This window comes from Strix uralensis, chromosome 3, assembly GCF_047716275.1.
Source record: "Strix uralensis isolate ZFMK-TIS-50842 chromosome 3, bStrUra1, whole genome shotgun sequence".
Lineage (NCBI taxonomy): Eukaryota > Metazoa > Chordata > Aves > Strigiformes > Strigidae > Strix > Strix uralensis.
In genome coordinates, this window is record NC_133974.1 from 87965253 (window position 1) to 87979614 (window position 14362).

General features: G+C 42.3%; 1 protein-coding gene across 1 annotated transcript; it reads right to left on the reverse strand.

The window, feature by feature from the left end:
- Window positions 1–11643: 11643 nt before the first annotated feature.
- MAP1LC3C (microtubule associated protein 1 light chain 3 gamma) lies at window positions 11644–13293 on the reverse strand. Its single transcript, XM_074864830.1, has 4 exons — window positions 13236–13293; window positions 13097–13152; window positions 12856–12962; window positions 11644–11854 (listed from the first exon to the last, which is right to left on the reverse strand). Exons 1-4 carry the CDS (start codon window positions 13291–13293, stop codon window positions 11644–11646), a joined length of 432 nt encoding a protein of 143 aa, XP_074720931.1.
- Between the last annotated feature and the right edge of the window lie 1069 nt (window positions 13294–14362).

Consider the following 14362-nt stretch of genomic DNA (forward strand, 5'->3'; position numbering starts at 1 on the left):
TTGGTTTTAAAGATGTTTTGTCAGTTTGGCATAGAGGGACTCGACATGACAGTAGGAGTTGAGTACATAGTGTACAGACCTTTTCTCAGGCACCCCTCTGAACTTTTGCTCAACTCATACACACATGCAGAAGTATTTGAGTGGCAACCTTGATTTGGGCACTGTTGCAAATGAAAAACAGTACAGCTGCACGTGGTAGTGCCAGTGAAATAGAAAGTGTACCACAGAGGCAGGAAGGGAGGAGCAGTGCGGCTGGAGCAGCTAAGCCCCTCTGTCCCCCACGCTGAAGTCTCAGCACGGTGTGGCTCGATTGATACCTGTCAGTATTGAAGAAGCTTTTCTGGAACAAATCGTCGGTTGTACTACGATGATCTGTTGAGCTTATTTTCAGAAAAAAAATGTAAGAAGATCCCATATGCCCTCCACAGTTCTTCATCCCCTTCATTGTGATTACACAAGCGTGTGCGTTTCAGCAGCATAATCTAAGAACTTTGACTACCAAGAAAAATCTTTTCATGTCTAAGGAACAAAGATGTTTTAATAGAAAACACAGAATCAAAGGAAACCAGGAAAGGACCTCCAGAAATCTTCCCCTTGCTTCATGGCAGGCATAATTTAAGCTCATCTTCCAGAGATGGACACTGCACAGCTTTCTAGGCAAGTCACTATAGCATTTCACCACCTTTTTCATTAGGAAGATTTCCTAGCATTTTCTTGCTGCAATTTAAACCCATTACTTCTTGTAATAACCAATGTAAACAAGAGAAAAAGATTCTTCCCCCTCCTTTTCAAAGAGCCTTTAGTTTGTGAAGGAATACCATGTCCCTTTTCCAGCCTTTTCTTCTTGAGGCTAAACCACCTCAGTTCTTGTATCTTTTGTGATAGGACACAGTCTAAATGTCTGCTCATCATCATTACTTTCTGAATTCTCAGGTAGTTCATATGCTTCTTGGAGTGCAGTGCCTAAACTACACACAATATTTCAGCTAAAGCCCTACCATTGTTGAGTACAGCAGAAGGCTGATATCACACATCTTGCAGACTCTACTCCTGTTTAAAAATCCCAGTGTGGTGTTTGCTTTTTTCACAACGGCATGATAGTGTTGACTCATGCTTAGCTTGTGATTCGTATATCCCATGGACTCTTTTAAGAAGAAATGCCACCAGCCACTTGTTTTCCATCCTGTATTTGTGCAGCTGATTATTCCTGTCCAAATATAGTAGTCTGCATTTACCCTTCTTGAATAGTGCCCAGGCAGTGATGAGAGCCCTCTTTACTCTTCCTGTAAAATCTTTGCCAACATTTTTTATGTTTCTTATTGCAAAACCCACAAGATACACAGGACTAGCTATTACATGGGAATTTTTTGCCTTTGGATTTATGTCTTTATTTGTTTAGAAGGCATAGGGAATAAGGGTGTTAGATGAGCACCAACTCGATTAGCAAATACTTCGTATGTGGACAAGGAGATAAGAGAAGAAACTTCTCAATTTGTGTGGTAAACTCCATAAATTCTGATTTGTTTAACCAGAGATTAAACCCAGATGTGAAGTAAACAGCGTTAAGAAGAAAAAGGCAGGAGCCGACATTGAGTAAACCTTTGTAAAGTTCCATGACGTCAAGCAGATGATTAAAATTTTAGTCAGGAGAAAGATCTCCAGCATGTATAGATTTCCTTTGTGTTCTCTTGCAATGTAATCATGACTTCTGGTGCAAAGTAATCAAGGAGTTAGTTTCAAAGAAAACATCTCTTTCCAATATTTTGTAAAAATAGATCTTTAAGAAGTGCTTAACACACCCTTAATAACCAAAATTAAATAAACAGATCTTCAGCAATTTATTCTGGAGCCAAAACTGGTGCTGAACCCTCCTGAGAATATGACAGAAATAAGAAAATATGTATATATAAAAGTATGATTAAGTATGATTCTGAGCACATTTTTTATATCACTAATTCTTTTACTGGTAGACATAAGTATTCAGGTGTAGTAGCAACTATAATATAAGATGCTAGGCTGATTAAATTTAGCATGATCACTTCAAACTCCACAAAGTACCAGGATTTGTTCTGACCTCACTTCTACAATTTTGGAATCACTGTTCAACTATTCTCTGTTGAAAATTAGTAAAGTAGAAACTGGGCTAGATTCATTAATTGGAAAGACACTTACTTGAGCACTGAGATCTGTCTGAGCCTTGAAATCTGGCCTGCTGTAGATTTTTTTTTGTTAATCATCTGATTTATTTCCTCTAGTGTCCCAGAACTAGACCAAGAATAACTCTGAAACACCTATTTTTATTGTTTGCATTATCTAGCATTGCTCAAAAAAATCTTAAACAGTTATTGATTAAGGTTGTGTTTCAGACTTCAGTGTGGCATTAACACTGATAACTACATAAATACAACAAATAGTATTCATGGGCCTAGTCGAAGGGTCAGAAAATACAACTGTGGAGAAAAACCCTGGACTTTTTTCTCAAATATCCTGAACATGGTGCTGTCCCTGCTATTTGTACTCCTTATGGCATGAATCTCACAAAAACCCAAAGGTTTGTTTGCAGATTACCAGAAGTGTAAGCCCTACATCAAAAGGAGAAGATATACATATACAGCCTAAAAGATTCCATTTGCAGTGTGACTGACTTTCTCAACTTCAGTCTGACTGTAACATTCACCAAAGAGTTTACCAGCACTAACCTACTGAGCTTCACAGTCCATGCATAGGCAAGTTATGTTGTACTCTTGCTCCTCTGTTTACAAACATACTGAAGACAACCTTCATTTACTGTTTTCTTACTTCTGTAAAATTCTGGTGAGATTCATAGATAAATCCGCTGATGGGCAAAGTAATTCTCAAAACTATTTTTTGTGACTCAACAAAATTGGCTAATTGCTTGCTGCTGTGGCTTTTCCTAGTTCGTATTTGCCAAAGTGCTTTCAAAGAAACTATTCAAACCTTTCCTAATAACTGCAGTTTAAGCTTTGGCTCTAGTTACATAGAAAAGATGGAGCAGGACACAGTTTCTGTATCTTTGTGTAAGTACAAGGAAAACTAAGAGGTAATTACTTACCAAAGAAGTAGTTGATTTAGCTACCAAACAGGACTGCTGCATGGAGAAAATAATTATCAACAAGCAGTCAGGACATGTGGTTCCTGCTGCACACTGACCTTGGGATGGATTTTTCCTGTAACTCTGTTTCAGCCATTCATGGTCATTCTCCCACTTCCTGGTAAGTGTTGGAGGATACCTTGAAGAGCAGTCTTGTGGCACTTGTGATAACAAGATCTTCGCTCCATTGGTATGTATAACTTTCTTCCCCTTTTCTCCCCATTTTATAAACTCTGTACTTTTAGCTATTACTCTCCTCACCTGGGGCTGTGTTTCATCAGTATATTTTGTGTGTGTGTAGCGTTTTTGTGTTTCATGAATTAAGTGCTTTGGAAACAGTTGTGGAAGGAGCAGGGGAGCTTACTACTAGAATCTCCTTCCAGAGTTTTTCCTGAATCACTAAATGAAGTAGTCATCTAATCAGTCAATAGACAAGTTAGACAGGAAATGTGGGAAGACTAGCTTTAGGATGGACTTATTCCTCCAAATGAGAACCCAAACTTATTTCTTCAGCTCTGTCTGAGTACTAAGCCACAATCCTCAACCCACTACTGTTTCAAGACATAGTTTATGGGTAGGGAAAGCTCTAAAAAGGCATCGCAGCCTCAGCCTGCAAGAACTCTGCTGACTTGTTTACAGCACTTTTGGAGTTTCTAACTGCCCACCTTCCTCAGTTTCTCATTTCTTGTTCTCTTTGATGAAAATAGATGTAGGTATCCACTCTGCAGATTACTGTTGGCCAGCTGTGGATCTTATGCAGGCAAAATATTATAAATGATTATAGATTTATTTCCTTCATGTGCTGGCAAACTGCTCCCTGCTGCACCTCCATGCTCTGTTTTTTGTAATGTGACATATGGTACTCCACTATAGCTTGTTATGCAGTACTGCAGGTAACAAATCATTCACTAGTAAAAGATCATAAAACATAGCCTGACCAAAAGTGTGTGGATCTCATTTATATGTAATCAAAACATATCCAAAAAACCACACAAAACACAAAACTTCCTATGCTGAGAATTAACAGAAAGCTCCACCTCATTTTAAAACAAGGAGACATGTCTAGATTACAATAATCCCTGGTTTGGCTTTTCAGTGTTACCCAAGTACCTGTTCCCCATATATACGGCAAATTTTTGTGGCAGTCATACAGGTGTAACTGTATAGTCAACAAGCTTTTTTTTAAAATTCATCTTTTCCCTCATATAAAAATAAATTGAGATTTGGATTTTCCCTCTTGACAAACCAGCATACGTAAAACTAATTTGATGGGAAAAAAATAGAGTATTGAATCAGGAAACAGGATACTTAGCAAAACCATATTTTGAAGAAAAACTTTCCAGAAAATTAAACACAGAACCTTTCATGTCTGCTACAGTGCTTGACCTTTCCTCCTTCTCTCTATCTCCTGTGGATGTGCTTCCTCCTGTGAACCGTAACATGGTAGCTTTAGCTCTGCAGCCTTTATGGCTCCAGGCAGTAATTTCAGTGCATGCTCCAGCTTCTACTGGAATTGCTTCATTTACTTTATAGGGTTTTGCCTAACTTTTCCACTAGTAAAACTGAAGCCTCTCACAGATCTTGCAGTTGCATAGTTATTTGCAGAAAGGAAAGGTAGGCTGGGGGACTAGTTTGGGAGCTGGGTTCAAGTCCCTTAGCCACACACATCCACTGTCACTCTGGGCCTTACCTACAAAGGCCCTAGCTTCTAGCAGCAGAAAGTTAATTTTCTGTGCTGGGTCCAGGGAGATGGGAGCTACTGGGGGTGCACAGTGTGGAGTGTGTGGCTGAGCCTCTTCAGGAAGAAAAGGGAATCACAGCAGGGTCTCCTCTGCTCTATCCATTGAGTTATAAATGATGCTCCTCTGTGAAGCACATGACAGTAATTTTGCACAACACTTGCCTAATGGGCCAGCTGCCTTGGATGTCAGAGCCAAAGGAAACCTTCCTTTAAGATCCTGACATGGCCTAGCCTGCAGACCCATATAATCTTCAAGACCTAGCTATACCAGTAGCAGTTCCTCCCCGCCCCATTTCTTGTAACAACCCCCCTCTGCACCAGCCCCTTCCTGGAGATTGTCAACAGCCTGCCACTGGATGAGCTCATGTGAGGCATCCTCCTACTTCTGTGGCAAAATCATCTGGATGAGCTGGGGCATGAAATTGAGCTGCTACATTAACCCACCTTGTTGTACCTGTAGCAAAAATAGTTCACACTGATGAGCGAGGCTAAAACACACAGCTGTTCTTCAGCTGGTTTAAAAAGGGATGTGACACCTTTTCTGTCTGAACCAAATTCACTGGGAGGTGGGAGCTACCTAAATAGCAGTAACAGCCTCAGACATCCCATTTAAACTGCTGCTCCAGACCTGACAGAGGCTTAGAAGCCTGAGAGAGAGATTGAGTCATAGCCAAATTTTGTGGCTCCAACATAGGCTGAATTACAATAACAGAACAGCTGTGAATTCTCATACAAGTTTGTTACATGGCAACTAAGGGCATATTATTTATAGTTTTCAGCAATCTTGGAATCTGTACCCAGGTTCTGCAAACACAGAAGGCCTGGTCCCTTTCCAAAAAAAGAATGGGTACAAAAGTCAGTGAGCATGAGGATGGCTGGAAGAGCTGAGGGTTAAACAAATCCAGCTGCCTCCTAGGAAAATGCAGTATTTCTCCTGAGGCCTCTCTTGACAGTTTTGACAGGTTTATAACAGAGTCAATATAGTTTTGAATAGCAAAATTATCTTCATAACCCCTGCAATGCTTGGGTTACCCTGACAGTCTAGACAGCACAGATGTGTCTGCACTAAACTGGTGATCCTGCCCTCACCTGTAGCACAGCAGCTGTTTTTCCTATTGATGGCTCTCTTATTTTGTTGATGACTAATGCATCAAGCTGCTGGAAAATTAGTTACTCTTCCTCAGCCAGTCAGCATTCAAATATGCAGCTCATATCACTATCTGACTTTTAATTTTTGACCACAGATGCAGAATTTTAGTGGAGGAGGGTCAGACAGAGACCATACTCATATCCATCACTTGACATTAAGTTTTTAAGTTCTCAGAGTAAGGGCCAAGTTGCCTTGTGAAGTAGTGCCAGCACCCAGAATAGAATTTCTTTACTTGCCATGTCTTCCTTTCAACACCCTCCTGTGTGTTTTTTTCCATTGACAGAGTTTGCTTTTTATTCAGGAAAACACTGTATGAACCCTCCATCTGTGAGCATGTGTGTGCGTGTTTTCTTTCTCATAACTTCTCTTTGTGAGCTAATGGGTGTAATAGTTGCCTTAGTGAGGTCACACTGAGGCTCAGGCTTTCCAGGCAGTCACAGGCAGGCTTGTGAAGAATACGTGGCTGCAGCTGCTTTGGGTGGAAGCACTGATATGCATGTCTAACCCCCTAGCCCACTCCATCCCCTCTCTTCACCCACTGGTTAGCTGACCTAAAGATTTCCCTGCAAATCCATCTGGCATGCTGTAAAGTCTTGACTTTAGGTCTACAAGGGATGTCTTGATCAACAGCAGATGAACCAGGTTCTTTTTGCATCACCTCAAGGACCATGCGGTCAATAGCCTTCTCACCTCTCTGACGTACAACAGGCTTGGGCTGAAGGTCTGATTAAGACCATGCTGTTATACACAGAAAGAAAGGGGGTCTCCAGGATCTTGGAGTATTTGCAAAAATAAACATCATCGGCCAAGCCCACCCTGCAACAAATCATAAGCAGCCTCATAAAGGCCCTTTACAGCCCCTGCCGGACATGATGTAAGTGTTGAGTGGCCTGAGCAGCCCCTCCTCAATCCCTGCCTGCCTGCTCTGGAAACTCCATGTGCACCCGGCTGGGCACACTCCCTCCCTCCTGAGGGTCTGCTGCTGCAGGGAAGGGACAGTGCTGCTTTTCAAACTCTGGCATCGATACTTGCTACATGTTCTTCAAAATCCACCTAGACTACGCTGCTACAGCTGTGTGCCATAGGAACATTATGGTCACAAGAGAGGCATCAGAAGAGGCGGGGTGTAATATGATTATGGCTTTCTGGAGGGGAGCCTAACCTTCATTAAAATTATATTCATGTTCCTCTAAACTAGGGTCAGATTGCTATTTATTATAGGAGCGAACTGCCTTTGCATGTTGTGGACTGTATAGGAACAAGTAGCAGATAACTACGAAACCCGTGCTCTTAAGAAGGAACCTAAAAACATCAGGGAAGAAGGTGGGTACAGCTACCATTACAAAGCAGCGTAGGAAAGCTAAAGAAACTAAGCACATATCTATAGGCAGAATTTTTTTTTTTTTTTGCTAAAATTCAACCGGGTGATTCAAAACTGTACGAAAAGAATGGGATATTTCAAAATTCAGGAGCATGGTCTAGAAATCTTTCTGAAACAGTGATCTTTATAGGAAGCATGTGTGCCATTAGAAGTTTTGTACATAGATTGCACGGTAATGTATATGAAATTGCATTTCTCAATCACCTTTCAGGGATCCTTGGAAGTTTTCCACAGAAACCCTCCCTCTCTCCCCCTCTACTTCATAGTCCATAAGTTAAAAAACAGCATTCTAAAAATAGTTTCTCTCCTGGTTAGGTCTTTTGGTTTTCTCCCTATAGTGTCTATAGTGGCTTTCTTGAACATGGCAGTGCAATTTGATGGCAAAGGTTATATTCTGTCCTATTATTTCATCTGACCTTCTTAATTTACTGTATCTTACATAAACAAAACAAAAAACCTCATTTGAAGAGGAGGATATGGTCTGTCGCTTAGTGTGTTTAACAGTCTATCTTTTAAAATATTTTTACCCTGAAGCTACCACCATTTGGAAGCAGTTAGCACAGGAAAACAATAAAAAGCCCGTCTAAGTCCATAAGATCTCTTGCCTGCAGTACTTGAGCAAGAAGACTAGTATCCCTATTCATTCATTTATTTATTCTACCCACACACAATGTCAAGTCATTTTTAAAACCAAACAGTTTGGAAAGCTCCTGCTGTTGCTTATGTGCTAAAGCCCAAGCTGAGGTTATCATGTTTGCCTTGCAGCAACAAATGTCAATTTGCACTCCATAAAGCATTGTACGCAGTTTGTAGCTGTGTTTGTAGACAGCTGTAGGACATCAGCTGTAGCAAGTACAGACAGCTGAATCTCTAGTCTTAGCAGGCACAGAAAAAAAAATTGATTTCTACCCACTTGAAATTCAAAAGCATTGGCAAGACTTTTTTTATCAAATGCAAGAGCTTATAGATGTTTTCTTTAACACTACTGTGTTCTTCTCCAGTTGCCCTTACAAGCATTCAGAGTGCATGCAGATCACAGCATGCACCTCAGGAGTGAAGTTTGCTCAGGTCTTGAAAACAAGAAAACAATCCTGTTCCCAGAGCAGTCACTGTGCAGGCATACATTACAGACATGAATGGCATGTTTCATTAAAATATCATTTTTGTGCAGCAAGGTTGCAGCCTCAGATTTTAGCTGCTTCTGTATTTCCCTTTTAATAATGCCAGCATCTGTGGTTATTAACATTAGAACTTTTTTAGTACCTTGATGAAGTTATGAAAGAGTTTGGGTTTTTTTTCCTGTATGATTCTATTTGGCTATGTTAAAGTCACAACTCCCCCAGCACTATATTTCACACATTACTCAAAAAAAACCCCAAACCTCAACAGCCCACACCCCACACTTACATTTGGTGTCCTTTCAGTTTGATTAGTTTTATATTTGAAGATGGGACACAGTGCTTGTTCTTACAAGGGACTGGGTGCCATGGACCCAATCTAACAAGTTACTTCAGCAGAGCACATACGTACGTAAGTGCTTTGAAGTCAGAGCACTGAGCACCTTCCAGAATTTAGTTGGTAGTCTACAGCAGAAACAGAAGTGTCCTCAGAATGTTTTCTTTTCTCTGGTGGATATTTCTGATATTAAAGAACATGAGACCATATCATAATTCAGAAATGAAGATACTTTTACAAACAAGTGACATCTTTGCCTTTTCTTTTTACATCAGAGGTACATTGGAAAGAACTGTAAAATTTATTTACCACAGCATAGTGTCCTTCGTTACAAAAAATATGTACCCGTCTCTAATCAACAGGTATTTGCTCAAGCAAATATTAGCTCTTCAAACAGCAGCTACATTGAAAGTAGCTGCAGTTACCTCAATTGCTCGTGTCAGTCAGAGCAAAGTTCTTCTCTTTGCTTCTTTTCTAATCCTTGTTCCTTGCACTTCAATGGACAAGAGGTTGAATCCAAAGCTTCTAGTCACACCAAAGCAACTCCATGAGCAGGATAACTGATTTATTTGGGCATCTAACTCCTAATATTATTTTAAAATTTTTTGAAAACTGTCTTTGATGGTTAAACCTATCTGCTTTCACACCTGGTAGAAAGGCAAATCTATTACTACTCCCCAATGATGAAGCTTTCCCAGTTGGCAGGACTTCTCTCTAGGTTCATCAGGCCAGTTTAAACAGGTTTATAATGATGCTCTTTACCTGCAACTGACCTTCTCCTTGTGTAAATTTTTTAGCTGGATCTGTGACTCAGCCTGTTAGACACCATAGCCTGTCAATAAATGCTGGAGGGATCAACACTTACACCTCAGCTACTACATTACAAACCAAAGAAAGTTGGCTGTCAGACATAAAATTGCTCCAGCCAAGAATCTGTAGTGCTTTTCTCTTCATGTACCAAGTATCACACAAGACAGGAAGACAGAGGAGCCGATGAAGCAAAATATTAGCCCAGCTCTTAGGCTGGCAAGAGAGCTTGAACATAGCAAGACTTCCCCTTCCTCCCCCCACCCCAAGGTTCCCACAGCTGTTCAACATCGCTGTGTGGTGCTCCTGCCAAACAGGTGTCCCTGCCTCCCTGAGGGCTGGTAACAAATGACTGTTTGAGTTCAATTTGTGCAATGGAAACCGTTTCCATTACAGGCATAAGTGAAATCTATCCAAGCAACTGATTCTGGGATCCCAAAGCTCACATGTTTTCATAACCTATACTGACATAGCCTTAGCCTTTCCACTGAGTCGGTCAGGTCAATGATTTCTTTGTTCCTCAGCTCATGAAACATGAGTTGGCAAACACCACCTTCACTAAGGCAGGTACACCTCTAAACCCCCTGATTTAGAGGCTTGAACCCAGGTCTGTTCAGAGCTTTAAATTCAAGGGATTATTAGTGCAAGAGAACCACTGCAAAAAGCTTACACACACATTCCTTCCTTATGCATAATTTAAATACTGTCAACACTTCTTTCTTTGCAGTCTAGTAATTCCTACGTTAATCATTCTGCAAATCAGTTTGGTACTGAACAGAAGAATTGCACCATATTGTAACAATCTGACCATCCTAGGCAGAGGTTGCCAGAGGCTGATTAATTAACTGTACACTGTGACAGATTTTTAAATGACCTGGTGTTTTAAGTTGATCATGCATAATCAGAACATTTACAGCTTTCCAATACATTCCTCACATATGAGAGGACCAGGAAAGATAGCTTGAGCTATACTTCAGACTAAACGTCAAGTGTTCCTTTAATGCATGTTTAGGAACCATTCTGTATGTTAAGATGAATCAGCATCTCACTACATGACAGTTTTGACATTTTCCAGAGACACTGGTATACCTCTTAATCACAAGGTATGTGACATAGCTCTATCCATCCTTGAAAGAAGGCTCACTGAAGTCCTTCAGGGGAACTGACAAGCAGGTGCCTGTAAGGGACGGATATGACAGTCTATCTACAGAGACCAGACTAGCAGCATGCAGTAATAAGAACAGACTCTTGAACACTTGGTTAAACTACAGTTCAAGTCGTGCTATCTGCATTTAGCTTATGCTGACTAGCAATCACTTTTGCTTATTCAAACAAGTAGTTATCTATATCACAGATGCTCAGTGTTTTCTGTAACAGCTGACAGTACTTTATTCAGGTGTTAAACTCAACACTGCATTTGAACCCTGCTCTAGCACTAGTACAGTCTGCTTAATCTTGCAGCTCAGATATCTAGTTTAATGAACCATTATAGGTATGGTTTTGCTCCTGTGTGGCCCAATTTAAGCTTTGTTACTACATTCAAAAACTCAGAGTGGCTGTACAAGCAATGCTTCAGTTAAGACACATTGAGCTCAAATTCCCCGAGTTATTCTAGGACCTTCTCCTACACAGACTTTTACAGTCTTTCCCCAGATTAAAACTAACATTCAACTCAATACTTAAAAGCTTCTTTATTTTACTCTTAGACTTAGGCTTTAAGGACACCTTAAAATCAGTTACATAACATTGATATTGCAAAAAAGTGGAGGTGCAGTTCCAAAAAACCCCATAGTGTCTTCAAATATAAAAATATATATCCAAATTATTATCTAGGAAAAGTGTACCACCATTTCTGCCTTAAGCTGGTCCTGCCAGCTTTTGGGTCATAACTCCCTGCACCAGAGCTCAAGAGCTCACATTGGAAGGAGCATCTCCGAGGTTCATGTCACAGGCACGATTCATAGCAAACTGCTTCACTGCGGCACATGGACCCAACCTTAAGTTTTTTGAAGGCATTTCATAGTTTTCCCTTGAGCAGTGGGTACAAAGCATCCAAACATCTCCTGGGAAGCATATGTCATATACACAAAGCCATCTTCATCTTTGTAGTCCCTGTACACTTCTGCCATTGTCAAGGACATACTGGCTAGGCTTTTGTTGTTCACCAGCAGGTAGAAAGCTTGTGTGGCAGTTAGAGCCATCCTGCTTCTGGTTGAAGAAGGGAGGAGAAATAGAGGATTAAGCGTTAGCAAATTTAAGAAGATTTCAACTTTGTTCCATGAAATACATTAAGCAGAGTAGTTGAATGAACTATGCACAAGAAACGCTGTGTAAAGTCATTATGTGGTTTAACGTCTTCATCAGCAGGAAGTTAACTGTATGTTTGGAAGCTGAAAGACTTGTGCTCTGAGGAAAGGCTTACATTGTTGGACCATGAGTGCTACTGAGCCCGGGCTTTGAGTCCCCAACTACCAGGGAAGCGTGCTGTGTAGAAACCAAAAGCTTCTGCAGTACAGCTGTAGTAAAGGATTCCAGCATGGTCTGTTACACTTATTATAAAGGCTACCTTCAAAAGAAGAGGCCTTTTCAGAGACATGACATACGAGGATTGGGACTGAAGTTGTTCAAGAGCCAAAAGCATCTTTTACAGATGTTTATCTAGAAAGATCTTTTCCATACTTTAGAAAATGTGCTGGAAAGCACATAGCTTTCATGCTTTGTCAGAGAACGTCACTAAATACTTTGGGAGACTTCTTCCCTGTAGTGTTTTATAAAGAATAATTCAGAAGCACATTTCATGCCACTCAGACCGAGGAGTTGCTTTGAACTTGAGCAAATTCAGCAAGGCGCAGTAAGAGAGCAAGGCAGTAACAGCTGTAAGCAGAACAGAAGCACAGAGCCCCAAGTTCGTCAAGCAGGAAGAAAGCAGAACAGGAGCCTGATCCAGTCTTTACTCACTACAGTTAGGGGGAAGAGGAAAGACTTTATGAATCCAAAAAGCATAGACCACATTTTCCCCCCAAGTGCACCTGTGAAGACATCTGTTGATTTTATTTAAACACTTGCAAGAGAGGGAACCGTTACAGACACCTTTATCCTCCTCCCCGGCGAAGCAAGCCAGGTGTCCCCGCGCAGCGCTGGGAAATGTTGCTTAGAGGAGAGCGGCGAGCCCCCGCTGCAGCACAGACCCCGCGGTGCTCGCTACCTACCTGATGATGGTTATGAACTGTGTCATGGTCAGCTCCTCAGGAACAAGAAACTTGGTTTTGTCCAACAGAGGAAGGTATTTCTCTTTATGGTATCTCTCAACAATTACCTATTTTAATTAGAGTTACACTTAGCAAGACCTAAACCATGCAGGTGTCCCGCCCCGCCCCGCTTTGGGGAGAGGTTCCCAGAGCTTCTTTTTAAAGAGCAGCAACAACTTCCGATAACAAAACAGAGATTTACCGGGATTTTCGTTGGGAACTTCGCCCGGATCCCTGCTACTTCTTCCAGCCGGGTGGCTGCGCGGGAGAGAGGAGAAGCGTTACGCGAGCGCGCAGCCCACCGCCGCCGCGCAGCCCCTCCGCGCACCCGCCGCCCCTACCGAAACTCTTCCTCAGCTTGAAGGGCCTGACCGGCTGCGCCCCAGCAGCCGCCTGCATCCTTCCTCCCTCCCTCCCTCCGCCGCGCTACCGCGGCACCCGCCGCCCCGCGCCGCTTATGGGGGCGGGCACCGGCCAGGCCCGGTCCCCCCGCCCCGCCCCGCCCCGCCCCGGCGCTCCCGGGCGGCCGTCTCTCCCCTCGCACGTTTTTCCTCCCCTCTCGCCGCCCCGGCGGCCGCGGGGTGCAAGGGGAAGGCGGGATGTGCTGCCGGTGAGCCCGCCTCTCCAGTCTGTCCTGGCAGTGTCCCCTCCGTTCTGTGCTTTCTTTGATGGAAGTTATCCAAGCTGCGAGATGCTTTGCGTAGAGGGCAATGTAATACTTCGGCAGGGTCTTTGGCTACCCTGCGGGATGGTTGAAGGGTTGCAGCTCAAGGCTCGACTCTCTCCGTCCATCTTCCCTTTCCAGATAGCCGATCAGTTACCTTCTTCATACTTACAAACTGCTTTCAAACAAACTTTCTGAAGCAGCAGGTTTGAATTACATGACTGTAGCATGTATGAAAGTTTGAATGACATTATCTTGATCTGCTGTGGTTTGGATTGGTCATAATAAGCTCTGTAACAACGACAACAAGAAGGTGTAAAAGATGCTGAGGTTTTTGCATCAGTGTCTTGGAGTCTCTTCCTCCCCTCCGCAAGTGCTTTTGAACTCTCGGATGTGCACTGAGGCATAACAACATACCCAAAAGCAGGCATCTGCTTTTCTCCAAGTGCTGTGAGATGAACAGCACTGCTTTCAGGTTGATCTGTGAGCTACTGTGGAGTTAGTGTGAGCTACTGTGAGCTACTCTGGATCAAGAGCTGCCTACCTTAACCAGAGAATCAAGATGCTCTGATCAAACTGCTCACGTGTGTGAGTGTTATGAGGCTCTAGCCAAGATTTTGCCTGTTGTAGGAAGCATACAGCTAAAATCTGGTAACTGCACTGCAGTCTGCCTTCAGAAGCTTCTCCAGTGCTCTCTGGTGCTCCCGTACCCTCATGGGTAAAGCCCTCTAAGGTTTAAGGAATAGGAATGATGAGAGGGCTCCGACTCCTGAGCCTGGGGGATTTCAGCTGTGGTTGTTTAAA